The 25,453-nt window shown below is 36.2% G+C and overlaps 1 protein-coding gene and 1 long non-coding RNA gene across 7 annotated transcripts in view; one reads left to right on the forward strand and one right to left on the reverse strand.

Annotated features, from left to right (window-relative positions):
* The window catches only part of LOC126848243 (potassium voltage-gated channel protein Shaker), a 101,333-nt gene that overhangs the window by 12,756 nt on the left and 63,124 nt on the right, over positions 1–25,453 (reverse strand). For 2 of the 5 annotated variants that reach the window (XM_050588993.1, XM_050588995.1), the window contains exons 2-7: positions 11,713–11,836; positions 9,298–9,563; positions 8,208–8,851; positions 5,602–5,731; positions 385–575; positions 95–262 (exon numbers count right to left, since the gene is read on the reverse strand). In XM_050588993.1, the coding sequence (XP_050444950.1) occupies positions 102–262; positions 385–575; positions 5,602–5,731; positions 8,208–8,851; positions 9,298–9,563; positions 11,713–11,836 (1,516 nt within the window). In that variant the 3' untranslated portion in view covers positions 95–101. Of the gene's footprint in view, positions 1–94; positions 263–384; positions 576–5,594; positions 5,732–5,791; positions 5,922–8,207; positions 8,852–9,297; positions 9,564–11,712; positions 11,837–25,453 lie in introns of those variants that run through there. The other 3 variants (XM_050588992.1, XM_050588994.1, XR_007687230.1) reach the window with 2 other exon arrangements.
* On the forward strand, positions 3,065–5,732 carry LOC126848277 (uncharacterized). 2 transcript variants are annotated; one of them, XR_007687239.1, is made up of 5 exons: positions 3,065–3,453; positions 3,528–3,640; positions 3,768–4,031; positions 5,406–5,458; positions 5,573–5,732. It is a non-coding gene; the product is annotated as an uncharacterized LOC126848277 (long non-coding RNA). The 2 variants fall into 2 exon arrangements; XR_007687240.1 differs by having other exon boundaries at positions 3,528–3,626.

Genomic DNA, 25,453 nt, shown 5'->3' on the forward strand with positions numbered 1-25,453 from the left:
TAATCAATAGCGTAGAGTGAAAATAAAACTATCAATCAAATGTTTACCGATATTTCGTCAAGTATAACATATGCGCAAGTTAAATCTGCAATACCTAGTAGTCAAACGTCAGTCTCGATGCTCATGCAGGCTGGATTGATATTGTTATTGTGGCGAGGGTTGCAATTTGACTTCTTCGTTATCTCTGGATGAGTAAACAAAGTACCCTCCTCCAGTTCCATTATATCCGACGAGGATTCCGACATCGAGATCTTCTTCAGACCTGAAAAACACATAACGCAATTTTCTCATAAATCTTTATTCTATATTATCTATAATTCCAATTTATTATCACTAGTTCTTAGATCGATAATCTACATCTCATGAAGAAACATTACGGCGTACCTAAAGTGCCAGGAAGATATGGACAGCTGGTCACATGATTGAAATTCTGCGACTGCATCTCTTCCTGGTCAGTCTCACGATGATAGAAGTAATTGAAGTTGGAGACGATAACGGGGACGGGTAGAGCGATCGTCAGGACACCGGCAATCGCGCATAATGAGCCCACGATCTTTCCCCAGACTCCCACGGGCCTATAACAAAATCAGAAAAGATACCGGTATCAGATGCCGCGTCCTAGATACATACGACAATTTAGAGAGCACGAACGCAAACTTCAATTTTTGGTGCTAGGTGTGGTGTTTCTATCTTGTGTGAATCTGCCGTGTTTTTCGAGTGTGGCGCTACTTATATGCGGTATTGGAGGCTCCTATAATATTGTCCACATGCGTTGGCGGAATGTTAAACGAGGTGGACATGTATCACATGAACCATATCGCCTGCACATACAGCTAACTAATCTAAATGAACATTTCATTTTGTCGATAGACCTGCGACCGAGCAAAGTCAGCTGTCTCAATATCTTTCGGTAATTTTCCAACTAATAATCTCAATTTTCCATTCAACCAACGCTACGTGATTAATTCTATACGTTCTCAATCGTATATAAATATAGCGGCGCGTGACGCGTGTCTATAAGCGAGCACTCTAGGCTAGACTACGGGACTAACGTAAGGACTCGTTGGCTTCTTTGTAATGCGTGCTGAAAAAAGCACGTTGCGCTACTGGCTCACTGAGAATGATGCAGCAACCTGTGCTATTCTATTTCTTTAAAATTTATACATCGAGCTTAATCGGTCAATTTTTATATAGTCGCACTCGGTTACTGGTTATAGTGAGGCCAGAACAATATGTTCGATGATGCACAGCAAAGGCAAGCAAATCATCTTTGAGTTTTTGAGAAGAACAATTGATAATGAGTGTAGTTTTTTCCTTTCACAGGCATTCGCAAAATATATCGAATAATTACTCGTTGTGCATTGAAGAGGCACGAAAAATTATTAGTGGCTTGGATAAAAATAGCTTAACATTCTTCTACAGTATCAGATGATACGATATTACAGAAATAACATTAATTAATAACATTGTATATATTATCGCTCTAATAATTTACTTTAATCGCTGTATGCATGTAATGCTCTACAGAGAATTGTTACAATTAAACAATTGCAAAAAATTATTATGTTATTAATTATACTTTAAAGAAAAATTTAAAAAATATTTTTTTTTATGCAAATATATATTTAATAAAATAAAGAAAAATATATTTGCCTTTATTTTCACATTTAATTTAACATTCTGGTGTTATTAATTAACTCTAGGCTTTTCTCGCTTTTTCTGAACAGGCATTTACGACAAGGCGCCAATTAAATTACGTGTGAGTCGTAAGTTCAATAAAAATTCTCGCTCATCGTACAAATTGATTGAGCCAAATATACTCAAATGTCAATGATATATTATTCAAACACGTACGAATGTAAGTACGAACGAAAAGCTTGTTTTTCAACTTGTTTATACTTTTCCTCGCATATAATTTTGTTGTCATTTTAACAGTTTTGATAACTTTCAGTCTAATTGATAATCAATTTGACCGACGAAATAACAATCACTTTTCTATTATTGATTAGAGATTAGCATTAAAGTGTTTTACACACATACACAAAACGTCTACAAAATAGATGTGTTTTCTTACCGATTATAAAGTCAGTTAGATTAAGGGAGCAAATTTGTGATTATTGCCGGTTAATCTCGAAGTAATTAAACGTCAACTTTTCGTTTTCATTATTTAAATATTGATATAGCAAATTCGTAAATGAACGGACAACTCGCCTACGTCTGTGCAACACTCGCCTTCATTAAAGTGAGCAGTCATTAAAATGATAAAAGCACGAGTTATAAAAAAGAGATTGTTCCCGCTAAGTATTGTTGTACTATAGGCCTTCGTGATCCATGACCATGGTGATCATAATGACGCTAGCGTAGTTATGAGAAGAAATGAGATCGAGCAAGAAAATAATGTTTGCTATAATAATTGTGACTATATATTGTAATGATAATAGTCTGCGTGGGCAATCGCATGCTGGACAATCGTCAGGCAAGAATGCATGCATCGATCCTTCTCATCAAGAAATCTTGCAAGATTAAAAATCTCGGGAGACCCTTTTTCAGAGAGCACACGCAAGAATCTGTAGAACCACATTATGGAATAAAGGAGGAGTAAAGTTTCGATGAGATGATGATGCGGATAAGTGAATTTAAATGAAACCAAAGCTCTGAATAAATAAGAAGCTTAAGGATGCGTGAATCGGTCAATTCGATAGGTCGGAGTTCACAAGACCAGGGATGGGAATCTTTTTTTGGAAAAAACCCTCTTTTTTATCGTTTTTTTTTTTTAACGTACAAAGTTAAAATAATATTGACGATCATTTCTCTATGTGTTAAAGTAATGTAATTTTCCTTACACGTTATTAGAATGTATCTATAAACGAAAAAAAAAAAAATAAAAGTCGATTCCTGTCTGTCGAGCTCTGTTAAAAAAAATCTTATGTTCTGTCCATTTACGTTCAAGATTCCGTTTGAACCGTAAAGAAATAAGCCTCAAAACCGGCCACAATAATCACCCTTCTTTCACGCCAGCAAATATATCATGCGTGAGCCACACGGGTCGATGTCGTTCAGTGATCATTCGGTGGGGCAAGCGGCGCTCGCTTCTGCGCAAAGTCGATCATACCATCTCGTTCGCGTCATCGAATTACTTCTAATAAAATAAACAAAGATATATTGGATCGGTGGTTTCGCGTGCCTTGACATTTTTCTATACATCAACAATGATATAAACATATTAAATGTTGCGAGGACAAACGAATACATTTTCCAAGTATATTTCTACATTTTATTATTAATTCAATACTTCAACTCTTTCTAGACCGCAATCGACAGCGTGCAAAGAGCAAGTGTCATAATCTTGCAAACAATATTGATCATCTATAGCGCGAGTTCAACAAACCACGTCGTGCAAAGGTCATCGGAAGTGGAATAGCCGGACACCTCGCGGTAGCGCGCATTTCGCGGGTGTGCATCGATCGATATGTGAGTGTGTTGCGTGGCGGCTTCAAATCTCTCCGTGATTTTTCCTTTTGTTTCAGGGCGGTTCCGTGTCTGAGGACACTTATTGATTTACGGTAGACAATCGCCTAAGAGACCTCCTAGGCCGCGACACGACAGCGATTTTTTTCCCAATGAAGGTAGAAAATTAAGAGTAAGCTAAGCTTTTTCCCATTATTGCAAAGCAGCAATATAAACTGCTCCATATTTTTAATGAAAATATTTCAAATTAAATTTTAAACACAATTATCAAATAATATTTTTTCGTAACTTGTTTTTAGAACAAACAGTATATGCTTTCGAGCTTTATAAAATCTATGACTCAGACGAGAATTTCATTGGGCGTGAAAATTAAACGAGTGGATATAGTAGACACTTTTAAACGTTCCGCAATTCTTGAGAGCCATGTTCAAGCAGTTGCAAGTGGCATAGCGAATATATAATGCGCAGTAGAAACAATAGACGCCGCCAAAGTTTTTACGAGCGTCAAGAATTACTGCTGTCGATGATCCAACTCTAATTTTATACATTCGAAATGCTACCATGTAATAGCTTCAAGAAATTTCGGCATATGTATAATTCCCATTTCGACGTTTCATGATTCATTTTCGATAAGTTTAAAGTCATAATTATTTAACAAAATATTTGCTTACTTTTCTTTCAAAATTACTATTAAAAGGGAATCGGTTTTCTCAAATTTAACAAATAATTATTGAATTTATGAATCCGTAGAACAAACAATAATAACAGAATACTGATGTGTATCTGACATGTAAAAGATATAAAATAAGTGTAAGTATTTAGAGGGATGATGTATGAAACAAAGTGTGAAATGCAATTTACATTTATTAGAATGCTAAAAATGCATATAATTGTGGATCATGTAATTAGAGAAATTATATTTCTTTTTCGCGATATTTAAGATTTTCTAATCGTGATTGAGCCAAATTTAGTATAATAATATAAAAAGTTTATCATAACATGTCTTTGCCCCAGAGACATCATAATATTAAATCATTGTGAAATTCAAGAGAGAATTTGGAATCTATAAATATCTAAAATAATCTAAAGGATCTCATTGTCAGGCAAAAAAGATGTATATTATATATATGAAATCAAGGATGCAACGCATAAAACATGTGTCAGCTTTGATTAATGAGCGTGCAAATAATATTAAAAGATGAATAGAGAATTGATTGAAAAAAACATCATCAGTTTTATTAATTCAACGGTGAAAAAACAATTGGTATTCATGTGTGCAAACTTTAATTCCCAAATCTTACACAAATAGCTTAATGGCACGTTAAGATAACAATTAAATTTCGACTATAATCCAGACAAAATTTTACGTAAATTTGGACAAATAATTGTCAAATAATAATTGGATTAATTGTGATTAATTTTTTATATGAAATTTTATTCCCGTATAAAGTAAGAACATTATATAACTCTTACTCATCAAAAACAACTTAGTCGCATTTAAATATGTCGTCATCACAAATTTAAACAGAACAATATGGCAATAAGTAAAATAATTAGTTCGAGTAACTCATGCTAACTGGAAGGAAAGACAAAGATAGGAAAAAAATGTGATTGCACCAACAATTTCGATTAATTCTCATCTTTAAATACAATTACATGACTCTTTCAATACTAATTAATATTTAATTATTCAAGGAATTGCATACTTTTCTAAATCTCTAAATTTTTTAATATTTATCACCAGTCTCGATTAATTCTCATCTTTGAATACAATTAAATGACTGTTACAATACTAATTAATATACAAGTTATTCAAGGAATTGCATACTTTTCCAAATTTATAAATTTTCTTTTTAAATTTATCACTCAAATTATCATTAAAGTATTTTAATTTTAATTTCAATTTTCAATCAAGAAAATATTTAAATGTTTAATAGATGTTGGTGCAACTTCAAAGAGATGTTAAAATAAATCAAGGCCAAGGAGCTGCGTGAGTTCTTTAGATTTCTCTTTCTCTCTCTCTCTCTTTCGCTCTCTCTCTCTCTCTCTCTCTCTCTCTCTCTTTCGATGACCTGATCGTTATTGTTTTGCGGGCATTAACTAGAGTCTTAAGTGAAAGTGAGTACATCATACGTCATGTCACCATAGCCCACGGTCGTCATCGTGACAACGGCCCACCAGAACGCGTCCGGAATGGATTTGAAGAACGAATTCTCGGAGCCGGCCTCCGCGAAGTATACCGCCGACGAGAATAGCACCACACCTGCAATGCAAGGAAGAAAACACCGGTTCAGTGGGTTTAACGCCCCCGGTGGCTCTGTACCTCATATCGCCGTAGCCCACGGTCGTCATCGTGACCACCGCCCACCAGAACGCGTCCGGTATCGATTTGAAGAAGCTGTCCTGCGTGCCGGCCTCCGCGAAGTAGACTGCTGACGAGAACAGCACCACACCTGCAACGAACACAAGAGGAAGACACGAGTCAAGACGATGTACGTCATCATCCGCACTTGTCGCATATGTTGACACGTTCCGCGGACGCGGAATCCGACCACTAGGATCGTCCGATCTGTGCGATCTTCTGATTAAGAGGCTCCAGTCTGGAATCGCCCACGCGGTCATCCAGGTGATCGATTGATCGCACCTGGTCTGTTCAGATGTGATAATATATACGTTGGATATGTTACGGCATAATTACTGGGATCATCCTAATCTGGATAAATCTCGCGATTGCATCTGAAACGTTCTACAACTAGAATCAACTAGGTTCCGACGATTTCTTCGACTAAGACGCTTGCGATTCGTCGTCCAGTTGTGGGGAAAAAATTTCTGAAGCTTGCGCAATACTCATTGTCTTATTGTTGGCATATTCGATGACGGGGGTTTTCTTCGTCCGCATAAGGCTGAGAGCTTAGCTGTCGGCTGTAGAAGATCTTATCCTTGAAAGAGCTTAAGAGAGTTAAGTGTAGACGAACTTGTACTTGTAGTAGAATACTTTAAATAAGATAATATCTCATTTAGAAAAATAATTCTTGAATTGTTATAATTATTTTTCATTATATTAGTTAAGCTTAAAAAAGTATAAATAAATTTCGTTGGTGATATATGCATTAACGCAATTATCCAAATAAATATTTAAAAAATTAGTAAAAAAATGTAAAAAAAATTACAATTATGTCATTATGTCAGTATGATAAAAAATAAATAATTACATTGTGATAATTTTATACAATATAATCGATTTCAATAAAAAAATAAATACTTTAACATAACATCAGTTAAAAGTTAGAATATCGATAACGCAATATTATCAAATGAATATTATCGAAATTACATTTATCTGTAAAATGTAAAAGCAAACAGTGTCGTGTACCGTGTATTCTATTTTTAAACGCTTAAAACTGGACTCTCTAAACTTTTAATTCGTTTCTACTTTCAGCAACTTTCTATAACAAAAATGTGTGGCAATTTAAAATTACTATAGTCTCTAAAATCTCTACCATCTATCTCATCTACATCCTATCTTGCATATTCCCCTTTCGAAAGCCATTGTGACGCGAACAGTTCGACGAAGATTTCGGCTTCCGAAAGTTACTGACTGTACTCAATAGACAAACGACATCATAAATCTCGTTTGCTCGTTCCTTTTAACGGGCGACGAGTATTCGCGTAGAAACGATTACCAAGAAACATAGATTTCGAAACGATGTTTCAAATGTCTCCGAGGTCAGCGTAGAGGAAAACATTCGGAAAATTATTGATTTAAAAGCGACTTCGCGAAAACAACACCGTGTCGATAGTTTATCTTTAGCATCAATAAATCGCGTAGTTAGGGGAACAAACTTTTTTCATTGATTTTTCTTGCATGTAATTTGCATTAAGTCTGCTTGTATTTGTGTAAAAAATTCTATAGGTAATTATTCTCATGTATAAAGAGATCCATAAAGTATAAAGTATCCATGAGTTCGAATTTACAAAAAAACTTGCTAAATTTCATGTTCTCATTCATTCTGGGATTGGTGCATACATATAAACGAGAGAAATAAGATTAGATATACCCGAGGAAAGGGGAGATGCAAAAATGTCATAAATTTTTTCAGACAATAAAAACAGATCTATAGTTGTTCGCGATGACTTTGTCATTCATGGTAATTCCAAGGTCCTCCGTGAAACAGTTCCAAACTCCGAAGCATTTGCATACGATATGTGTTACATAAGGCAAACTAGAATAGCAAAAGCCCGATCACCTCGATCTCGCGCGATTTCTGTTAAATGCTTTTGTTCTTATTCTTCTCAATGCGTCATTCGTCTATCTATATTTTTCTTCTCCCCCCTTTCCCCTTTCTACGTCCTGTTTTTATTTAATTTATAACCCTCTCATACATTTTTAAAATAACATAAATTTAAGAAAGTGTTCAAATATGTATATTACTTAAATTACATTTCATGCATATATCCGATAAAGTTCTCATTGACATATTTTTAATTAATCGTATAACTAATGATATCGATAATGAGAAAATTGGCATGCATATCACTTAGTGTTAAGTAAATGTACAACTGTAAATGTCAATGCAATTTGGATAAATACATCTAAATTGTATAGTATATTATTACACAGCTTGTACTCTCAATATGAGAAAAATCTAGATTCATATATCTGATTGATAAAAAATCGTTATATTTTGGTCATATTATTATTACTAATACTATTTGAAATAATCCATAATCGAACTTACCAATGAAGAGGAAAAAGATGAGCAATCCAAGTTCCCTCATGGAGGCCTTGAGGGTCCGCCCGAGGATTTGGAGGCCTTTACTATGCCTAGATAACTTGAATATCCGGAACACTCTGACCAGCCTGATCACCCTGAGGATCGCCAGGGACATCGCTTGGTTCGTACTCTTGTCCTGCGGGCTCACTGGCGCCTTAGGTAGATTAAGCGTGTCCTCCTCCTCGGCCACCACTGTGGCGAGGGTGATGAAGTACGGAATGATCGCGATGATATCGATGATGTTCATTACGTCACGGAAGAAGTTGAATTTGTTTGGGCAGGCGAGGAAGCGCACTATTAACTCGAATGTGAACCAGATGATACAAATAGTCTCTATTAGGAAGAACGGGTCCGTGATGTCCGGCACTTCGTCCTCCTCGATCTTCGTGCCGTTCGTCGTCGTGTTGAAGACCTTGTAGTGCTTGAACTCGGGCAGCGTCTCCAGGCAGAAGATCACGATTGACAGGAGGATGACGAACACGGAGATTATGGCAACCACCCTGGCGCCTTGCGAGCTCTCCGGATACTCAAACAACAGCCAGACCTTCCTCTGAAACTCGTGCGACGGCAGCGGCTTTTCCTCCTCCTTGATGAAGCCTTCGTCTTCCCTGTTTGGTTAGTCATTGCTTCGTTAATCTCACAAAGTTATTCTCTGTAAATCTTCTACTTGTATTTAAGTTATAAAATGTTTGTAAAGGCTCTTTGAGAGTAACCTTGCTGGAGCAAGGCTTAGATTACAGGATTGTAACTAACAATAAGATCTAAAGAAACAAAGACGTGTGAAATTGCACAGCTATGTCATCATGCGAGAAATTTTCAAGAACAAATCCATTTCTAAATTAGTCAAAGAATTCCTAAGTGTAAGTATAAGGATTATTAGGTGTAGTACATGTGATACATAAATAGGATAAAAAACTATGAATGTAGGGATCTGAAATAATTATTGTTAATAATCGTGGATTTGAAAGTCTTGTAGATTTGTGTAAAAACAAGAATCTCTGTTCGTAAGCAAAATTGCTCATGTACAGCAATTCAAAAGAAGTTGTCCTCGTACCTGAACTTATTAGTCGCCAACTCGCCCAGCTCGTAGAACTTGATCTCTTCGGAGAAGACATCAAGCGGGACGTTGACCGGGCGGCGTAAACGGCCGCCGCTCTGATAGTAGTAGAGTATAGCATCGAAGGAAGGTCGATTCCGATCGAAGAAATATTCGTTGCGTAGCGGATCGAAGTATCGAAGCCGCCGTGTCGGATCGCCGAGCAGCGTGTCCGGAAATTGGTTCAGCGTACGCAGCTGTGTCTCAAACCGTAGCCCGCTCACCTGTCGATCGCAGCAATCGATTATTAGTACAGTGGCGCCGCGCAGGGTGGGGCGCGCCGCTCAAGCGGTTAATTGGGACGCGGGTGGGTTGTAGGAGCTGCTCGTCACAAAGGGACTAACGTATTATCGGAGATTATCATTTCGATCGAGTAGACCACGTAGCGTTGTTATCTTATGTTGAGTAGCTAGGTAATTCTCGTTAAGATTTTCAATATTTTAAAGAGAAATCTATAATTCAATCAAACCAATTTCGTCAAAAACTCAATGCGTTTATTAAATCGTAAATTAAACACTAATATAAAATATTTATTAAAGATTTGTGCAATGATTTGTAAAAAATTTTTTATAAAATTTATAATATTTATATACTGAAAAAATATTGTTGATTTGACTAAATTCCAACTAATTACCATTCTGTTAATTTTAATATTTAAGTATTTAAGTCAAATATATATCATGTTAGATTTAATATGTCGTATTTGACTTAAGTACTTAAATATTTGAATTAATAAAATAATAATTAGTTGAACGGATTTAGTGAAATCAATATTTTTTTTCTAGTGTACAAATAGAATATTTATGAAATTAAATATTTTAATATAAAATATTTTTAAAGTTAAAGATTAATTTATAATAGAAAAGATACATTAAATTAACAATCTTCTATTATTAAGAAGCTACAAAACTTGGGATTTGCAAGCGACATGTTTTAACAAATAGTTTATAAAAATTAATGAATTTAAAGAGATTAGAATTGTATCCGAGAGTGACCGATAATCATTCTCAAACTATAAAACTAATTTTTCTTGACAAAACGTCGCGGTTTCTTATTTTCTTTTAAAGAGAATATGTAAAATTCCAGTATTTTTCGGTTTAACTATAGCAACTCGATTAACATTTCTCACTCTCGCCAAGAACTGAATATATACTCGAGGAAAACACAAGCTTCATCACGACAAAATGGTCAAAAAAGAAAGAAAAAGAAGAAACCAATGAAAATAGAGAAGAGAGAAAAAAAGAAGTGGCAAATGTGATTTCAATAACAAAATATTTTTATTTTGTCGAAAGAATCTCACAGATAGAAGTTGACAGTTGAGCAAAAGATAAGAGGATAAAATAAATTCATTGTAAAAGAACAATATACTTCTAAACATTAAATGCATCTTTTAGAAATAGAAAGATTTTTCAGATAATCTTCAAGTACGTCTCTTAACATTTTGCTTTTTACTGAGAACAGAAATAAAAGCATGTGTTAGTTCTCAAAGGTTTTCTATGTGTGTGCACGTTACACATCGATCTCATGATACCTACACGCTCAACCCACGCATCGCGCAGCGTGCTTTGACCTCTACTGAGTTTTTGTGCCCACATCGAGGCGGAAAGAAGAGTAAAAAAAAAAAAAGAAGTAAGACACATTGATCGAACCGATTGCTGTAATTGGCGCAATGCAGTCGTGTCATCCGCGAGGACAGATAATTCCGTTCATACAATACGACCTTGATGCTATATCGCCCCCGATTCCAAGACGAACTTGGGAGGCCGCCAAAACGCGGTCTGTAGGTCACTTCATGTCTTGAGATAATCTCACCTCTTCGAAAAGAAGAACGAATGTGCGAATACTGAATCGGATTAGTTACCTATATGTTACCTATATGAGAACGACATTATGTAAATAATTCTAGTGATTGTAGCGATAAAAAAGGGCAGAAACGCGATTAAACGAGAAAGAACGGATGGAGAAAGCAATATTTAAATGGAACTATATTTATATTTGAGATATCGGCAATATTTTATCGCCTTCGCTTTAAAAAGCATCGAATTTATAGATTTATGGCGCCAAGAATTTCGCGAGATTAAGGATCCGTGGCGCCAGGCTTTCGCGAAGACAAAACTTTTTTGGTATTTGGAATCGAAAATTTTTCGTTCCAAGAATCGGTGTCACCAAGAATTACAAGGAGTCAAAAACTTTTATCTATAATAATCTCTGCCTCGAGAGAATTCTTTAATCTAAGCGATACAAAACGACGATATACTCCTATACAACGATGAAATCCTGTCTGTAAGTCTTTTGGCAGAGAGATTATCATAAATCAACAGTCCATAAAGTGGGAAGTTTCGGAATTAAAGTTCATTAAACGTTAAAACTTACGTTGATGACGACCCTCTCACAGAAATCATGATCGTGCGGTATGGGCTCGAAATGTGTGACGCCTGTGTATTGGGTGTGGGGATTCGTCCCATCCTCGTCCTGGCTGCTGAGTTTCGGCAGCGATCTGCAATAATCAAAGTCGTATGCCGTTAATATACTTTTCGACAGCACAACGAAAAATTATACTGCGCCTCTATTTCAATAACTTCCACATCTACATGATATAGAAATCATAGAAAGAAGAAATTATCAGATTACTACGTAAATTGCTAGATTTAGATTAAGATTAAAATACTCATATATTGATCTAAAAAAATTTGTATATAACAAAACCATTCTAGGATCCGTACTAATGTGATACAGTAAAATATTTATAATTCTCTCTATAAATTTTTAACACACAATTATTGTATTGTAAATGCTCAGTACTCTTCCTGCACTACATTAAGCAAGTAGATTTTCAGTTTACCAGAAAGTGGTCCGCAGGCTGTCTTATTAATAGACTATCAGGTGGACGCGTGGCGTATATACGTGTCCGCTAGGCTACTAGACTTGACGTTCTAATGGCCAAATGGAAATAGACACACACAATGCATATCTATAATCTACAATACTCTACGTATGTTAATATCTACTCGTTATTAGCAGCCTCTACTTGAACTTATGTATACACGATACCGAAAGTGTGTCGAGCAATTGATGAGTGCGCGTCGGTTTCCACGATAGTTAAACAGATCGGAAAAACGAGATTCGGATGAATGTCAGAGCGACAATCGTCGGAATTACATCGGCGAGTTATCAGACGCGTTAATTAACTCCTGAGTAACATCAAAACACTGATATTAAAAACATATGATGACTTTCAAGATAATAATGCGTTTCAAAAATAAATTAGATTAGCCTATATCTTTTTAAATAGTAAAATAAGAATTTTTCCTTTTACCTCAATTAAGTTCCACGAATAGTCAGAATTAGTATCATGCGATCATATATAATTAGAGAATTAATTATATGCAGGCGCTTCAGTGACATCTTTTAAGAATGAATGAGGGAAGAACAATCCCCCTTTGAGGATTCGAAAAGGGCGAAAGTTATTTCGCTTGAACAGAGATCGTTTTGAGAAACAAGCTTTTGTGAAAATTCATTCATCCAAATAAACATGCTACGAGAGATAATTTCAGGAAAAATCATTGCTGATACACTAATTTTTAATTCTTGCTAACATATCAAAGATTTCTTGTCCTAGAAAGTTTTGGTTGATAAGTAGCGCAAGCATACTTATGATACCTCAATAATATTTCTAAAATATTGTACATAATTTTGTTTTCGATAAGTAAGAAAATGTCAAATAAATATAAAACTGTACGCATCGTTACAATAAGATGCCGAAAGGACGCTGAAGAATCAACTTGGTGAGACGCTTCTTTTCACAAGATCGCGCGATCATTCTCCATTGTCATCACGCTTAGTTTCGCTGTATGTAGAATGTAATATGCAATACAAAAAATTTTTAACAGAAGTGTAATTAATCCTCTTGAAAGTTATTTCGCGGAATACTTCAACATTTCTGGTGTTTCTAAAATTAATTATTAAATAATCCACTTATAGAAGACGTAAAAGTCGCTCACGGCTAGAGCTGCTTTACAAGATGTCTGATTTAAAAACGAAGACGCATCCAGTCGATGTATCCGTCGGCAGTTACGTCGATTGGTGATTTATTTTAGGACGTCAATGGGAAGCCGATGTGACGAGGACAAACATCAATTTCAAAGTCCGTGTACCCCCGAAGCGCGGACGATAGAAATAGCACGACGTAGTAGCGGAAATAGCCACTACACGACGGTCTTACACGACGATTGCCGATGACACGTGCCGCCATGGAGAAGAATTTCACGTGTAACGGATAGACTAATAAAGTTCGTATTAAGTGCTTGATTTTAGTGATATGTATGAAAAATTCGTAATCTCAAGAGCTAACTTTCAATATAACAATTTCAACTCTACGAAACATTCATTAGGTTACATAGCATAATCATTTATAACACTATCATAACTATCATATCTGCTGAAAGAGAAGAAACAATAGATAATGATGATGCTTCTGTGTACGAAGTGCAGCACTAGAGATGCAAGGATTATCGATTACAACACGTTATTGTGCGTTTTATGCGCATAAGATACATTGCGCGTAATCCTTTATAAACTCAAGAAAATAAAAGCGGGATTTTGATTGTGATTCGAGAAAATTAATCCATCGATAAATCTCAATTAACTTAAAATTTACAACGCGCGCTGTATCATTTTGATATTTCGATAGCCGAGCATAAAGTTATCATGCAAATAAATTATTTCATCCACGATAAATATCAAAAATTTGTAAAAATTTTCGCGTAAAATGTACTCGTAAATAAAGAGAAAAAAGTCCTTATAAATTTTAAAATTTTTTCTTCCATTTTCCGATACTAAATAATATAAATTTAAATTCACTGATAACAAATAAAATTTTTGGTTTTATTCGTTCTCTCGTGGAATATTGTCGAAAATAGTTTCCAAACTTTTTACTAATTTATCGCACAATTTTTTCCAATTTAAAAATTTTCTTCCCTTTTCAAATTTGCGCGAAAGTAGGTAACAAGTTTAAAGCACCGATACCTATCAATGTCGAGTGATGTAAGGCCTGATACCTATTAAGAGCGGTTGCTTCCCGTCAGAGAAGAAGCGTGAAAGGTGTCGGCCTCTAATTGGTAACGTGAGTCCGGTTTAGTGATTACGAGTGAGAATCAATTCCATTTATATGATACTGTCCAACTGCCGGAAAAATGAAATGCTATAGAAGGGACTTGAAACGAAAATAGCGGAAAATAACGGGAAACAAATTGGTCATTGGAGAAAGAAAATAATTACGAGTGTCGATTCCAATGATCTGCGATTGATCGTGCACACTAGTAATTATACATATTCGAATGTAGCTGATAGAAATATGATATATGTAGCTCTATAATTTCGCAATTTTCGGTATCTACATTTTCTAAGAATGCGGCAAGAAGAAATATGTTGAAAAAAAGCGTATTTCTTAACTCGTGACTACGTAAATTTTAACGTGGGAAAATGATGATTTGCATGTATTATCTATTAACAAGATACTATATTCACCAAAAATCTGTCTTTCAAAATTTGTAACAACACTATCTAATCCATATGAAAAGTGTAACTATTACCCTTGTGTATCATAATTTCTCTCCCGTCAAAAGACGGCGAAATCGAGAACCCTAAATATTCGCTGAGTTCTTATACCCCTCACTCTCCTTTATCAGCAACACTTCGCCTACATGAAGCATCGCTCTTTCCATTTTTATGCGATCATTCGTGCCTCGGCATAATCAGGCTGACCCATATTAAAAGAAGAGATCAAGACGGCGAAAAAGACGAAGAGCTGACTGCGCACGAATCTTCAAGGAGGAAGTTGCGTAACCTGATCCTTAGAAAAGGGTAGACTTGGATTCAAAGTCCTAACACATCACTCTTATAATCTCCTCAGGTTCAGTGAAACAATTTTCCTTCTGGAAACATAATTTTTCATTTTATGACAATACGAAATCCAACACATGACGTTTTAAGCAAGTAAATTTAAAAGGGACATGAATATTATTTTTATACAGAATGATTACTCGCTTGTGTAGAGAAAGATCGAGAATTTTAAATCGAAGGTTACATGATTAGACTGTTTATCATCTTTGCAAAAAAAAAAAAAACAGATTAATGCGTTAAAATAATTAAAATAAGAATTAATATTTTCATGGTATATAGAAAAGAAATAGAAAAGATCGAACGTATATATATGCTGTATTAAAATTTATTATATATCTTTCAATGTGTATAGAAAAATGAAAGCAAAAAGCACGTGTCAAGATTTATTAGATCGATACGCTCCGATCTCCCTAGTCACGGTCCTGACTTCATCATTAATTCAGAGCTTCCTTAAGAAGCTCGGACCACGTCGTGCTACTTTCTGCTCCTTAATGCGTCGTCTACATTTTCTCGCTACATCGAGTACTTCACGGATAATAGAGAGGCCACTGCGGAGCGGATGCGGCAGCCCTTAACGATCTTTATAAAGTTACAATATATAAAACGAAGAGGTGCGAAAAAATGAAATATCAGAGTAATAGAGAAAATTGAAAAACTCATTTGGCAGAAGTGTAATTTAAAGATTATGTTTCTCTTATAATATTGCATATTTAGGTTAATATTATATATTCACAATAAATCGCGTTGAATTAATATTTTTAATTCGTTTAGAATTTCTCTCTCTCTCTTTCTCTCTATATACATATATACAATATATGTATATACTCTCTTTTCGAGGGTTTAATTCTTGATCGCAACAAAAGCGATTTTATAAAATACTTTCACAATAACGATTCCAGTATGTAAATAAATATGTAAATGTAAAATAAGTTTTGAACAAGGATTTCTCGAAAACGATTGCGTAATCTTGCGTGTCTCGCATATTTAGGCATTCACTTAAGATTAGAATATGAATCTCATCGCTAATGCGATGCAAGTGCAAGAATGCGAACACCCTCGCGTATGCACGCACGTGACGGATTCCTATGTGAAAGGTGCATTTTCTTTGCGTGCGCATACGAGGATAATTTAAGTATGTACTTCGAGAGAGTTTCGCACATGCAAGAGATGAACGAATCGAGAGTACGAGAAATATCTTGTTCCCGAAATATCTTGATGCACAGAGCTGAATGGATTTGTATTTAATAAGGATGTGAATATTGTATTCAAACTTTAGAATATTCTGCGGGTGGTCGTTAGATTCACAAAGAATCATTTTTTTTTTTAATTTATTAAGATATATGTTTTCTTATACAAAGAAAAGTATATTCTTTTTATTTATTTTTATAGAAGTTATCGGCTTGTTAAAAGTTGATTTTCCTCGTAAATCTTTTAAATATATATTTTCCTGCGTCTTCGTCTCTCATTATTAATATGGGATAGATTTAATTCCATCCCCCCTTCCCCATAATAATTGTATAAAAAGATGTATCTGTCTCAGCAACATGTTTTTTCAACCTTCGCCGATGACTCGTTAAAGAAATCGTACATGTGCATTCCATTAAAATGCTCGGCAAAAAATAATGCTTTTGTTCTAAAGATAGCTGATTCAGTCAGAAATGGTAATATATTTTTAGCGCCTTATCTTGCGCCATCATTTAACCATGTCGCGTATTAATCAATTGTAATTACTCGATGATGAGTGTGTGTTACGACTAAGTCACAAAGCTCCGTTTATTTTTTTTTTCCTCAAATACCGTTTTTTTTTTCCTGACAACAGTTTATGTGACTGATCCACGCGTTTCTTCTGCTAAATCCAAATTCTACCGCGTAATTTATTATTCGAGATATAACAATTATTGTAAGTTAAACAGTTTTAAAATTTGCAATAATATAAATAAATACGCACTTTTTAATATTTATTAAAAAAGCAACAATCTAGATATCTTCTGTATGATATCAATTAAATTGAAAACAATGTGATTATTCGTGAGCCAAAGCATATTCAAAAAGAAAAGGAAGATAAAGTATAGCGGCGATAGCCAGAGCAAATCTACACGTGTGTGGCCATTACGTTTATTATTAGATCGACTCATTGATCGCATTGTTTGTTTCTCATCCTGTTGTTTTTCCTGGTGAGGAGACGAGTTGTGAAACGCGGGATAATCGTGCCGATCATATCGCGAATCGTAAACAATAGTATAGACGCAGTGTATATCGAGGAATATGTCTCTCTATCTTTTTCCGTCCTCCTTCGAGAGCAATTTCTTGCGCGAATTACAAACGCATGAAATCGTAAAACGTGTTTTAGAGTTTGCCACTGGTGGAAAGCGAGTTAAATGCAGTGCAAGCGATGGTTGAATTTACGTCCACTCGTGGTTTTCACGGCTGGTCCTTAAATGCACGTCGTACGAAAACCGTAATAATCTGTTTAGCCCGTGGATGGTTTCAAGAGTCTGCGGATAATTTATTTCAATATAAATATCATATGTGGTTTTAACGCTGTTTATTTCCGAAAGTTTAACATTCGATATAATAAACGATGTAATAACGTGATAAATAATATTTTCACAGCAAAATTCAACATGAGGTATCCCGGAAGATTCCATTATATAATTTTGTTCTATTGAAACTATATATATATATATATATATATATATATATATATATATATATATATATGCTTGCTTTTGTCTGTGATCAATTTAAAAATAATTTTGTATCTTAAAGATAACACTGATATTTTTTAACCCTCAAAGATTTGAATGTTCTGAGAATTTCAAGATATGAATTTTGAATTTAAATCAAATGTTATGTATTTATTTAAATAATTAATAATAATAATGTTTAGAATTTTGATAATAAAAATATATTCTAGTTTTAAAATATGTATTATCTTTACATTGAAATCAGAAATAATTTTTGATTTGTTAGAAAATATATTGAAAAAAATTTTCTTCGATTACAATTTGCTATTTTCTTAAATCTGATTGCTTGTATTGATTCTTCTCTCTATATACAATTAACACCAACATGAAGAAACAACATTTTTAAGGTCTTCAAACTACAGATTCAACATAATGCGCACAAATTAAAAAATTATAAGAAAATATTATGTTATATAATACGTCAAAATATAAGTTTTGTTTATGATAATTACATATAATAAAGCTAAGACAAAAGATATTCAAGTAATAAAGATGATTTGGTAGAGATATAACTCAAAAGGGGGTAAAGCTTATGTAAGAGCAAATAGCTAACAGGACTATAATGAATCAGGCATGCCACGAGATTCCAATGCTCTTGCTTTGTGCACGCTATATCTCATGGATCCACCCCACCGTCCGCATGCAAATCAATGGTCACGGAACAGTCGCACAACTAACAATAAGAACGAGATCCGAAGTAATTCAGACCTTACAATTTTTTTAAATTTATAAAATCGTAAGCTTAAGAATTGCAGAAATGTCAGAAAAAAATTCAAGCCAATATAAAAATTCTTTATAAAAATTCAAATATATTTTGTTTTTGCGTAATTCAAGAGTTTCTAAAAACCAGTGTTCTAAAAACCACTATTCCACAATTTCTATCAACGACAATTGATTTTGACATCTTTATCATACATGCGAATGACTTGCTGTCTCAGTAATCACCCTATAGTTTAATCTTACGTCGATTAGTATCACTGCGCAGCAGTTTCCAGGACTTTAGATTCTAAGAATCCATAAATCACCAAAGACACATATAGATTAAAATCCCATTGATTTTCTCATAGCCAAAGGATTCTTCGCAAATCATGGTTCGTGACAATCATTAAAACATATATGACCATCTATCGTTATCGCTACGCGCATTCAAATGACCTGTCTATCATCGTCGACACCTCTATCATATTTTAGCCGCTATCAACTTTCGCTACTCAATGCGGCTATTCGGCTCGGCCTACCTCGTGTCGCCGTGTTCCTCCGCACCATTCCGGTGGGGGCGTAGGTCCTGCCTCGGTTTGAGGACAGGGGTCAGCCCCCATTTCTCGATGAACTCGATGCGGGAAATCTTGGCGCTTCGCGGCGGTTACGAGAGGGGGCGAGTCCCCCTCCCGAGCCCCATGCCACCGGAGAGCGGTGCACCCCCGCACAACACGCACCCTTCGATGGTCCCTCTCTCTGTCACTCTCGCCGTCCTCGTCTATTCTTCTTCGTTCTTCTTTGCTCTCGCACTATCACTCTTCCTTCTATCGCAGGCGCACCGTTTCGAATCGTTCTCTTCCTCCTCTCATCCCGGTATCGATCCTTTTATTTTTTTTTTTTTATAAATTTCACTGACACCGATACCACTGTATACCACGAGAATATTACACAAGATCACCGAACACCGAGATCACTTTGATGAGTAGTTATAGCGGCGACAGCGCAGAACGCACGATCAAAATGGCTGCTGCTACTGCTGCTGCTGCTGCTGCTGCTGCTGCTGGCTCTGTCTATTCTCTTTCTGGATTTCCAGCTTTTCTCTCGTTTCCTTTTAACATTCGTTAGCTTCTCTTCTTCCCTTTGTCCTTTTCTCTTTCTCGTTTATTCCGTACCGTGTCCTTCTTTTCTTCTATCTCCTGATTTTTCTCCTTTGTCTCGATTTTTTCCACCCTTATCGCGTCTTCCACCCTGTCCCGCAAGATTCCGACGCAGGATAAGGCGCAGCGGGACAAACAATGCTAAGTACTTCCAGGATCAACTGGCGCTGATGCCCTCGCGCATTTCGCCGATCACTGACGTTTGACGACAGGAAGGAGCAGCCGCGCCAAGTCGTGCGGAATCCAATGACGTGTCATTACGGATCTTTGAGGTCGCGACAGTTTAATCATCGCCAAGAGGAGAGAGAGAGCGTCCTCTTCCCCGATAACGACAACGCCTTTCCGGAGCACCTTGTACACCTTCGTACACCTCACTGCACCTCGTACCGCGCGCGCGACCGCACTCAGCACCGCCGCCGCGCCGACCGGAGCCGCGGCTTCGTTCGCGCACGCACTCCTCCGCGAAACTGGCACTCATATAGGTCCGAGCGGTTCGGGTCGCTCGTTCGGCTCACTCTTCCTCTCGTCCGCGTCGTACGGCGCTCGCGCGCGTATCCCTCACGTATCTACCTACGGCCGGCCACGAGGTGCGAGCGGGAGAGGCCAGGGAGTGTTCTCTCGGCTCCACCTTCGCGCTGCGCCGACGAGAACACGTCTGAGCGCACCACACCGTACTGACGATGAGCTCTCTTTCCGTTTTTCACCTCCCTTTCTGTATCTCTCTCCTTCTCTCTGTCTCTCTTCTTTTTCTTCTTCTTCACCGTAGCTGGATGGAGGTGACAGAGCTTGTGGATGGTGGGAGCGCGACGCATGGAGGAATATCGCGAATCGAGGACAGAAGCGACTCGTTTCCGTCGTACCTTCTTCCTCGTCGCACGCGCCTCGCTCACTGGAGCGACCGGAAAGCTGCGCGCGTCCTCCTGCGCGCGGGGATGTCGTCTTCCTTTCGCCATCCCACCCTCTCCATCGCTCTCCCTCTCTCTCTCCTGCGAAGCGCCAAGCCCTTCCTCCTCTTTTTCGTCCTGACCAAGTTTCCACTCACCCTATACAAAATTGCATATCCCCGTGTTCACATTACGCCACGCCGCGTCAGAACCTATCTTCTCTCCATAGCTGTTTCGTTTGCCCTAATTGCGCAGTGCAATCGTTAGTATCCTTATGTACGGGACACGCGAGTTTTTTATTTCAGCTTCAATTTTCTCCTATTTTCGCTATGAACGTATCTTGGCTCTTAATTTGTCTTATTATCAATTGATAAATAAAAAAAGTAATGTACTTAGCTAAATGTAAAACAACAATGTTGCATGTCAATATGCATATTTGTGTTGAGAGGAAGAAGAGAGGTCTATCATCTTTATATTATTCAAATAAAGATTAAAAATAATACAGAGATAAATGAAAAATAAAAGAATCCAATGTATTCCTTTACGTAAACTTTAATTAAATTATCTTTGATTAGATTTTTGTCCACATTCGTTCGAATGTCTGAGAAACAACACATTTTGTCTAAATCGTCTATATAACTTCAGCTCTGGAAAGCACAAGGTTCTAAAAACCGAGAAGATCAATGGTTGTTGCGTAATCAAGCTGGGCAACGAGGTGCACCCCATTCCATTCCATTCTAGCATGTTCTCCACAATCCTCCCCACACTCCAGACATTCTTCTCCCACATCCATTCTTCTCCCCCCTTTGCGGATAAGGCAGACCGTTTGTCGCGTTCGTGGATGAGAGAAGTTTAACACTGTTTAACACTGTGAAGAGAAAAAATGTGGGTGGATCGCGCGGATGAGAATAGCGAAAGAAGATAGCAAAGAGGGATGATGACAAATCGGGCGAGCGGGGTCTTCGTGCCGAGACTCATCAACGTCGTTGCCGCCATCATCGTCAACATCTTCATGAATTTTCACCAGACCAACGACCATATATATCAAACGCCCAGAAAAAAACAATCGTGCATCTCTCAGAGTCGCTCTCATAGTCTAATCATGAAATGTATATCTTATTTAGAAGCTTGAATCAGAAAAAGATTAAGATCAAACGTGAAAATAATTAATACTATATGTAAGATCAGAATATATATACAGAGTCTGAATTCGTTCCGATACATACTACCGTAGTACTTTGGGGAAAAAATCCATGTAACACAAGGGAAAAGCAAAATTAACGTAACATTCTTGTGATTTGACACTGCTCTTCGTCATCAATCTTGCCAAACCGCGATTTCATTAACGTTCGTTCATCGGTCTTTAACGAACTTTGAACGAAACTTGCGCATGATGATAATACAATTCTATGAATGGATATAACAACCCAATATAGTTATTGATACCTAAATACTAATTCGATTTTGTATCAAGTGGAAGAAGATAAGATTCTACAACAAATGCAGTTACTCCCATTGCTTTAAATTAAGTTTTTGGAGGACAGAATTTCTCACATCTTAAAAATTATAATTCGAGCTTCCAAAAATTGAATCAATAATCCATTCAATACAGACTTACTCCCGTGCCAAATAGTTAGCTACTCTTAAAATCTACTGCAACTGTCGTGGAACTCGTCATTTCACGCTCTTTGCGTATCGTAGATCTGATAAATGCCAGTCCACTGGTGCTCGTCGAGTTGCAACTTCAACTCGACGCGACCTGGCGCATCTTCCCTTCCGTGACTCACACCAACGAGCAACTAAGCGACCTACATACATTGACTAACATAACATTTCGCATAGACGAAAACTTCGCAAAAGTTTCCCTCGGCACACATTCCAAAGTGGAAGAAAATAATAGTATATGCCAGCATTGCAGAATAACAGCATTGATCTCCGTCTCTCTTTCTCTCTCTTTCTTTCTCTGTCTCATTCGCTTTATCTCTGGCTCTTTCGCTTTCAGAATTTTATATTCTTTTCCATTCTTTTTCTCCTTTTGTCGATGTTGATAAATTCTCTCTAATGCTGTGTATATTGATAATAATTTAAAAGAGGAACAAAGGAATATGATCACACAGTGAGCTGTTAAATTATTACTGTTATGATTCGAGATAATCTTCTGCAGACTATAAATAAGAAGAAAACAATAAAGAATATCAAATCAAAAATTAGCCTGCGTGATCGTTAATTATTTTCGGTAAATTTGATTAAACGTTTTATTTTATCAGATAAAAAAAAATTATTTGAGAATTATATATTTTATTATATTCTGACTGTACACACACACACACACACACACACACACACACACACACACACACACACACACACACATATACATATATACACATATATGTATATAAATAACAATAAAACTAACAATAAAAACTTATCTTAAAATTAAATAAAATTATATAAACATTTCATAATTTAAAAGATAATATTATATTAAAATGATTTTATTTTAGCCAAAATTTTACTAAAATATATCTATTTTTATAAAAACAAAATTTATTTACTTAATTTTATTAAGTACCACTTGATAATATTAAGGCTCAAACCATCTTGTTTTCCTCTTATATTTTAGTCTTTTTGCAATGCAAATATAGTCTAAAGCATTTCGTGAAAGGAAATGAAAAAAATAAGAAACTCGATTGGAACAACTAATATGTTGAAAATCGAAGCGTTCCGGATGCGCAGACAAAAAATCGTGTAGTGCGACGTTTAATGTCCCTTTTCTATCCCGTTCTCAAAATCACTTATACTGTAATCCACTTTCACACGAGTAATTTCATTCCCCCAGCTCTACGGCAATTTTATTCTATTGCAATATTTCCCCTGAAATCTTTTTCCTCTTTCGCACTTTCCCGCAGTTCAAGTTCTTCATTTCCTTTATCTTCTTGTCCCACTTTCTCCTTGGCTCACCTCCATTTTCATTTACCTATCCCTCTCCCTTTCATCCCCCCTTCTTTATCCTCCAACTGTTTGCGTTGATCACGCTGTTTCGGTTACACGAGTCCTTACCATCTCCCGTACCGTTCTCGTGCTATCTTTCTCTCGCTTCCTCTCACTGATAGCTTCTTTCTCTTTTTCTCCTCTTCTCTACTTCTCACTCTCCGATGGTCCTCTCTCTGTCTTGCATGATCTCTTCTCGTCGCTCTAACCGCACGCAATCAATACGTCCCCCTCCACAGCTTGTGTCCCTACCACCTTCATCCCCAACCACTACTCTTGATCCTGGCCCACCAACCCCACAATGCTCTGCTATCCTTATACATTTACTGTCTTTCTTTCTTCTGCTCTCTATATCTCTATCAGGAGGAAGGTATAAATTTTTAATATATTTTTAGCACGAGGGTGTACACATACTTTTATATAAAAAAAAACAATAATGCTGTTTTTCCTGTTGGTTTCCTTTGTGCTTTTACCGTTTTCTTCTTCTTTCTTACAATTTTTATGGATTTCTCCGGCTCTCATTGCCACTCCTTTTCATTCTCTTTATCGCACGTTTTTCACCATGACCGAGTCAGCTGATCCACTGAAACTCTCAGCTACCATAATGCCAAGGTCAGTACATCTTCCAAGAGCGCATGTCGGACCATAAATACTAGCTGTACTACTGTACTATACATATACGCGCTCTTAAATAGTAATAATCATTCAAATAAGACAAATATAAATTCATTTATTATTATAATTTATAATGTATATCGTTTATTTATTCTCTATTTTTATCTTAAATTCCATATTTACATATATATATATATACATAAAATATAATAATTGAAAATCGTTCTTCCAACTCAAGGAAAAACCATTTAGCAGCATTTATCGCAAATAAACTTTTCCGAATTGTCTCTGTGCATCGCAATAATTTCCTGCATCTAAATAAAACCTGAGACATTTTCAAAATAAAATATTTTGTACAAAAAAATATAGTAAAACAAACGACGGACGTGATGTAATGTTCAGTCCTTCAACCGATTCAAGGATTCTGATTTACGATATTAAGTATGCTGTATGCAAATTCAAAATCAACTTTACTTACTAACAACTAAATGAGCACTCAATTATTTCAAATTAATATAATAATCTCAATGCAAATTAGTATGTTTATTGTATCAGGCAGTTAATTCAATAAACTTATAAGTAAACAACTATGCGTTGAATTGACTTTATTCGACCAAAATGACGGCTAATAAAAGTTGCAACACGCATAATTGAATGATTCATTGGAGAACTGGTTTTTATTAAAATTTTTTTTTTATTCGGTAGAATGTCGAACGGTTATGAAACGCTCGAGAAAAAGGGAGAAAAGAGAGTCGACGGGAAGTTCTTTGTGAAGAACGAATGTCAACGTCAACTTTTAACAAAAAGCAGCACGTCCGTTTGAGAGACCTAACAAGAGACCGAGAGAAATTAATTTCCCTTCCCGTTCTCTCTTGTTAACGGGAACTAAATGGTTAAACGCATAAAGCCATTATCTCTATGCTATCTTTTCCTGCATTTCGCTTTTAGACGCGATTCGCGATGAACAATCATTGTCAAGGATTCGACACGTTCGTCCGTTCGTTAATCATCGTTTCGTCTTTTAACTCACACGTCGATCATCATAATTTTTACAAAAATATCCAGGAAAAATACGTGTACTATAGAAAGTGCATGTTTCCTTAATTTGCATTTTTCA

This window comes from Cataglyphis hispanica, chromosome 3, assembly GCF_021464435.1.
Source record: "Cataglyphis hispanica isolate Lineage 1 chromosome 3, ULB_Chis1_1.0, whole genome shotgun sequence".
Taxonomy (NCBI): Eukaryota; Metazoa; Arthropoda; class Insecta; order Hymenoptera; family Formicidae; genus Cataglyphis; species Cataglyphis hispanica.